This window comes from Festucalex cinctus, chromosome 10 (assembly GCF_051991245.1).
Source record: "Festucalex cinctus isolate MCC-2025b chromosome 10, RoL_Fcin_1.0, whole genome shotgun sequence".
NCBI classification, from domain to species: Eukaryota; Metazoa; Chordata; class Actinopteri; order Syngnathiformes; family Syngnathidae; genus Festucalex; species Festucalex cinctus.
In genome coordinates this window covers 2,472,501-2,480,000 of record NC_135420.1, presented here as the reverse complement: position 1 = coordinate 2,480,000, position 7,500 = coordinate 2,472,501, and the positions used below count along the sequence as shown (strand labels likewise).

The 7,500-nt window shown below is 40.5% G+C and overlaps 1 protein-coding gene across 3 annotated transcripts in view; it reads left to right on the top strand.

Moving 5' to 3' along the window:
• orc1 (origin recognition complex, subunit 1) overlaps positions 1-7,500 on the top strand; it is a 141,492-nt gene that overhangs the window by 70,593 nt on the left and 63,399 nt on the right. For 2 of the 3 annotated variants that reach the window (XM_077534645.1, XM_077534644.1), the window contains exon 6: positions 2,159-2,266. The exons of the other annotated variant lie outside the window; for it this stretch is intronic. In XM_077534645.1, the coding sequence (XP_077390771.1) occupies positions 2,159-2,266 (108 nt within the window). The remainder of the gene's footprint in view (positions 1-2,158; positions 2,267-7,500) is intronic. 3 annotated transcript variants of the gene reach the window in all.

Sequence of the window (7,500 nt, the reverse complement as noted above, 5' to 3'; positions counted from 1 at the left end):
GAATGCATTGCATGGTGCAGTTAATGATGTTAAAAGGACGTTAATCCTTGTGATATCCATTTGCGTGACCAGTAATTGAATTTGTGTCGTATTTAACACGTTTAAGTCGGTGTATGATTACAAAAAAATTATAAGAATTAAACAAACTGTAGTTTAAGTTGCGTGTAAAATGATGACATCCAGGACGACGATTCCCCGTACAAGTTGCATTGCTCACTGCGAAATTACAAATCTATATGTTTTGATTGTGGCCGGCTGATAAACCCATTTGTGGGCCAGATCCGGCCCGCGGGTCGTATGTTTGACACCCCTGCTGTAAATGAAAAAACATAACGAGAGCTGCAAGAGGCTATGAAGGGCCCTCGCAGTCCGGGCCATCTGCACAATAGGGTCCTGGTACATTGGACTTGGAATTTTTTGGAAATGGCACAATAACTGTCACATTCATCCATTTTCCACTTAATCCTCACAAGGGTCGCGGGCCTATCTAACATTAAGAGGCTTAAACCCTGCCAAGTGTATAAAGCCTCAGACAACATAGATCCTAGGATCATTAGGACACGCAAACCCCTGCACCATGGTAAGGTGACGGCTGAATATCGCCGCTGATAATCTGCCCGGCTCAAATCAGTCTAGCCCTAATGAAGTCCACTTAAAACAATATAGAAATTAAGGTAATGAATGTAAAATCCATCCATCCATTTTCTTGACCGCTTATTCTTCAAAAGGTTTGTGGGGGTGCTGGAGCCTATCCCAGCTGGCTTTGGGCAGTAGGCGGGGTACACCCTGAACTGGTTTCCAGCCAATTGCAGGGCACACAGAGACAAACAACCATCCACACTCACAAGCACACCGAGGGACAATTCGGAGCGCCCAATTAACGTGCCATGCATGTCTTTGGAATGTGGGAGGAGACCGGAGTGCCCGGAGAAGACCCACGCAGGCACGGGGAGAACATGCAAACTCCACCCAGTAAGGCCGGAGGCTGGACTCGAACCTGTGTCCTCATAACTGGGAGGCGGACGTGCTAACCAGTCACCAATCAATCAATCAACTTTATTTATATAGCACCTTTCATACATTTAAAATGCAACTCAAAGTGCTGGACATCCATAATACAATAAAATAAAAGAAAGAAAAAGCCCCCCCATCCCCATGATCGTACCCACAGACACACCCAAAACCCAACAAACACATGAAAACCACAACATGGCGGGGCACAGAAGTACCCTGTTAGGAAAGGCACCCAGGAGGAGTTCATCCACAGTGAGATGGATGAAGACCAGCCATCACTCTCACTGTGGAGGTTCCCCCATGAGAAAACACTGGAGCTAAAAATTTTATAACTACCAAATAAAAACATTTAAACACTCAAAGAAAACAGTTAAACACGATAGAAAAAATAAATAAATAAAAACAAAGCTACAAGACAATATAGATTAAAATAGTTAAATAAATAAAAGGGGATACAAATAAAAATAATAATAATAATAATAAATTAATAAAATAACAATAAAAAGATCAATCAAATGCCAAACTAAAAAAGTATGTCTTAAGCCTCCTCTTAAAAACATAAATATTCTCTGCAGACCTGATGCTCTCCGGCAGGCCATTCCAAAGGTGAGGACCATAGTGGCTAAAGGCAGCTTCACCATGTGTCTTGGTCCTCACCTTTGGAATAGTTAAAAGGCCACTGCCAGAAGACCTCAGAAGCCGCGAGGGGTAATAGGGTAAAAGCAAGTCAGATAAATAAGATGGGCCAAGACCGTTAAGACATTTAAAAACTAATAAAAGCACCTTAAAATCAATCCTGAAACGCACGGGGAGCCAATGCAGCGATTTTAAAACTGGTGTAATGTGCTCCCGCCCTCCGGTCCTCGTCAGCACACGTGCAGCTGAGTTCTGAAGGAGCTGTAGGACTGAAATATTCTTTTTGGGAAGACCAGAGAGCAGGGAATTACAATAATCTAAACGACACCACCATGTCGCCCGAATGTAAAATCAGAGTAGGTCAATCTGATGCCAACGCGCTCCGATGTGCAGTCTTAAAACATCAAAATTACTGCCTGAAATGGTTTTATTTTGGAAGAGTATAATTTAAACTTGCTCTGTGTTTTTTTTTTTCATATTGTGTTTCTACCATGGTGGATGTTTTAAGAACTGAGAAGGACGATGAGAACTCTCCAATGCTGCCAGTCACCACAATACCAAGGTGCTCAAAAAGGAAGTCTGCTCAACTAGTCTCTTCTCGGATCAAAAAACAATTGTGAGTATGAAGACTCAAACCTAAACCTCAACCATTAGGCAAGGTTATCTAATTTGGTCTAGGCGAGGGAACTTTATTTGTATAGCACATTTGATACACAAGGCAACTCAACGTGCTTTACACAAGGAAAGAGAACATAAGCATCAACAAACACAGTAGTTAACAAAATTCAGAGCAAAGAAGAGAAAAAAGTAGGTTCCAGAATTTACTGAAAGTACATTGACAATGTTGAAACATACAGCAAACTTTAAAAACATTTAGTGTAGGGGTGGGCGATATGGTAAAAATGTCAGCACAATTCTTTAAAAATAAATTTACGATCCCGATTTTATCACGATACTTTTTTCTTTTTTTTTTTTTTTTTTTTTTTTTTTTTTACATATTTTTAGACTAATCATCACATTTCTGAACATTTTTGTAATATTTAAAACATATTTACAATCTATATAAAACCCTAAAAGAAAACTAGAGCTGCGAGCAGCTATAAAGGGCCCTCGCAGCCCGGGCCACGTTGGGGTACTTGCACGTTGGGGTACTGGCACATTGGAAGCAGAATTTCTTTGAAAATGGCATGATAAACCATTACATGTGTTTTTTTATTTATTTTTTTGCCAGGTGTGATGAGTGTGTCATGCTCAATGGGTTTTGGTGATTGTTAAGATCTGCAAAAATCAGCGGCTTTTTTTATTTTTAGGCAATGAGTTGCCCTGATTGGTATTTTTCGTAAAAGTATATATACACACATCATCGCTCGTACTCATTGCACAATGTTGCTTTTATTGTCCATAGAGGCGATCAAAAAAATGAAACTAAATGAAAAAAGTACATATGTTTGGATCGGTCTGATGCCAGTGAACATATTGAGTGGTGGAAAGTAAAAGAATATTCATAAATGACTTAGTTAAAACACTTACAATGAGTTTACAATTTTTGTAAAAATACCGTAAGTGAGGCTTTTTTTTATTTTATTTTTTTTTATGCCTCAAGGACTAGGTGGCGCTGTATTTATAACTGAATTTTGTCATAGAGATACCTTCAGGCCTTGACTATAAATATACATTTCAAGTATGGGATTTTTTGGAGCATGTACCTGGGAGTTATTAAGCATATCCTTCATTCACGATATTGCTTTTAATGTCCATAGAGGCTATCAAAAATACATAAAACTAAATACAAAAATACGTATGTTTGGTTAGGTCTGATGCCAGTAAACATTTTGAGTGGTGGAAAGTAAAAGAATATTCATAAATGACTTAGTTATCACACTTAGAATGAGTTTACATTTTTTGTAGAAATACCGTAAGTGGGGTATTTTTTTTTCATGCCTCAAGGGCGAGCTGGCACTGCATATATAACTGAATGTTGTCATAGAGATAGCTTCAGGCTTTGACTATAAACATACATGTCAAGTTTGGGATTTTTTGGAGCATGTACTGGGGAGTTATTAAGCTTATCATTTTTCATTGCGAAACACAAATTTTGATGCCCCGCCCTCATCATATAGTATTTCGAAAAGTCAAGATTTTTTCCCCTGTCGTTGGCTCAGGTCTTGACATGGCCCAGGTCAAGTCTGAAGTCAGTCGGATGAAACGTGTAGGAGAAGTGGGCAAAAGTATGCCCCCTGTAAATTTGCTAAAATCGTAAAAAATGGGACATTCAAAAATTCGTAGCTCACTTCCTGATCATTTTAGCACATGGGTCCAAGAGACTTTTTTGTAGGTCTTGGGATCCCTCATACACCTAAAACTTTTTGGTAGATCTTGCTTAAACGTACAACCGGGGCTGCTTCATTAAAAATTTCTAGGGGGCGCTATTGAGTCATTTTTGTAAAAATAGCACAATCCAGGATAAAATATTGCTCATTTTGCCAGGCCAGATGTGTGTGCCAAGTTTCATGCGTTTCTGTGCCGGTTTAGGCCCTCAAAATTGGTGTTGTTTTCTTGGCGAACAGCGCTTAGCCACGCCCACGGCGATTTGCGAAAACTCACAAACTTCATGCTGTGACATCATGAAGACCGAAACCCTCATCTGAGCAAATATGAGGTCGGTGCAGTTAATGTGGTTGGAGAAAAGCATTGAAGAAAAATCGTAAGAAAGAAAATTGCCAGTAGGTGGCGCTATCAGTAAGATGAAATATAAGTTCGTAGATGTCTTAAGGGCTGGACTCTCATCAAATGTGTGAAATTTTGAAAAGATAGGATCATCTGGGTCAAGTTAAAGCAGCTTTTATTACCACGAAAAATTACCAGACTTTGCGGCACCGTAACGGCCACGCCCTTTGGCCAAAAGTTACAATATTCGGTGTGGGGCATGATCAACATCTTAAGGCTTTTCTGACCATTTTTCACCTGGATCCCTTCAAAGAGCTTGGCACAGTAGCTAAAAACGTGAAGTATGACATTTATTGTCACCACTAGGTGGCGCTATATATGTAACTGAATTTTATCATATAGATTTTTTCAGGCCGTGACTATTAAGTTGCATGAGAAGTTTGAGATTTTTTGGAGCTTGTACATGGGAGTTATTAAGCATTTTGTCTTTCTGGAAAAATGAAATTTTAAAGGCAATATTTGATGCTCCGCCCCCGTCATTTTGTATTCCGAAAAGTCAAGATTTTTGGCCCACTTGTTGTCTTAGGTCTTGAGATGATACATGCCAAGTTTAAAGTCAATTGAATGAAAAATGTTTGCACAGGGGGGAAAAGCATGACCACAGTGAATGGGCCAAAATTGGACATTCAAAAATTCTTAGCTCACTTCCTGTACATTTTAGGAAATGGCTTCCACTGACTTTTTTTGTGCGTCTCGGGGTGCTACACGTGCCTGCCAATTTTCGTAGCTCTAGCTCAAACGGGCCGGGATTGGTTTTTATTTTTCTGCGCTAGGTGGCGCTATAGAGTCGCGTTGTTATGACAACTACATAATATCAAATTTTTCGCCGGGCCGGAAGAGACTGCAAAGTTTGGTGAGTTTTCGTAAATGTTTAGGCCCTCAAAAATGCGATCGTTTACGGAGAAGAAGAAGAAGAATTCTTACAAAAACAAGAGGGACCTCGCAGCGGTCGCTGCTCGGGCCCTAATAATAATAATTTTTACAAAAACAATAGGGACCTCGCAGCAGTCGCTGCTCGGGCCCTAATAATAATAATAATAATTTTTACAAAAACAATAGGGCCCTAAAAAAACAGACATCTTAAGCCAACTAAGCTTTCTAAACAGGTTTCAATTGAAATAGTGCAATTTTTATCAATGAATATAAACATAAATTATATTGAACAGCCTCAGTTACTTATTTCCACCGCTTGCTTGTTTTTTCATATGGAGTGCCTTTGGTAAATGACTGTGTTACAGTGGATTGTGTTAGCTTGGAGCTGCTAGCCGCTGGTCTCGGTCTCTGTTTGTTTTGGCTGTCAGCGTCCAGTTTCAGATGCTGTCTCCGCATGTGATTAAACAGGTTCGTTGTGTTGCCATCTGATGCCCGAACGGAGTCTCCGCAATCTTTGCAAATTACTTCTGTCTGTGCCTTGTCCTCTGGGGAAAAGCCAAACCAATTCCACACTATCGAGGTGGACTTTCTTTTCGGGACCAAATTGGTATCACTTTGGCTTTCCGCCACAGCTTCCCGCTATGAAAACAAGCAGGGAGGCCGGAGTGTGATGCACGGTGCACTGTGCTTGCTGTGATTGGTTGGTCGGGTAAACGTCAGCAGCTGTGGTCGATATTCTCCCAGACAACAGGAGGCAGTAAAGAGTGGTAACTGTGTATGAACAGCGCTAGTTAACACCACAATAGAAGTTGAACATTTTTTTTCCTCAATAAACTATCGACAAAAACAGTTTGGGATGAGTTAGCAATGTAAATAAAGCACAGAATTGGAAAGTAGAAAACACTGTTTACGATAGAGTTTGCTCGTCCTCGACTCCGCGTAGTTTAGTTCGGCCTCTCGTTCGAACGTCATTTGCTTTGTGGAGTCTTGCGGACCTCACGGATGCGTTGGGCTCCAGGTGGAGGAGTGGAACTGTCACTTGCCTTAGGTGCCGGGGAGACCATGTAAGTTTGTGTGTGTGTTTGTGTGAGTGAGTGAGTGGAGGGAGGAAAAAAAAAAAGACCACACGAATGCATCAAGCTTAAACCAAGCTTGAGCCCGCATAAAGTTGGAATGTATAGAATGTGCCACAGACGATCTTGCCAATCTGTCAGCTTTATGAGATCGTCAACACATTAAAGTTCTTAACGATCGAATATCGTCATATTGCCCACCCCTAATTTAGTGTAAGGAAGTTTTAAATAAAAACTAGAAAAATGTATGCGAAAATTTTGGATGTGACTACTGACTCTTGCAAGGTGGAAAGCCGAATGCACTGAACAGTTTGCCAAATGTTGGTGTACTTTACCTCTCAATCAGTCAGCAATCTAGCATTAGCATGCTACGATAACTTAGCATTAGCATGCTAACTTAGCTGATTGTGGAGTCTTTGGGGGAGCATGGGAGAACTCCCGTGATGGATTGATAGCTGTTTGGAGAGTCTTTTCGATCGCTGTTTGGAGAGATTGACCAGCTGGTTCATCTTATTGGTGAGATCCGTTAGGGAGTGAATTGTCGGGTCGCTCGGGAGCGATGCACAGCGCGGGGGTTTGTCCCGCAGTGAATCCGGTAATTGCGGTGTCTGGCAGGCGTCTCTCGTGCGCAACGAACAGTGCAGCGGTGTCTAGCGGTCTAGTAGTGAAACGTGGTGGTGGTGTTTGGCCGGCGTCATTCGGGGGCGGGGGTGCTGTATCATCGGTGTGTGGAGTGTGGGCAGATGAGGACAAATCAATCTGTTCTAGGGATGCACGATAATATATATTAGGCAATTAACAACCAATTTGACATCATACAGATAAAGCAGATAATAAAGAAATTCACAGAAAATTATCTATCTGCAATTATCGGCCAATTTGATTTAATACAGATAAATCTGATGATAAAGAAATTTGCCAAAAATTATCGGCAATTATCAACCAACTTGACCTCAAACAGATAAACCAGATAATGATAAACCAGATAATAAAGAAATTCGCCAAATATTATTGGCAATTATCAACCAGTTTGAGTTTGTACAGAAAAATCAGATCATAGAGAAATTCTACCATAATTATTGGCAATTGTCAAACAATTTGGTGTCATACAGATAAACCAGATAATAAAGAAATTCACAGAAAATTGACAATTATCAACCAATTTAATTTCATACAG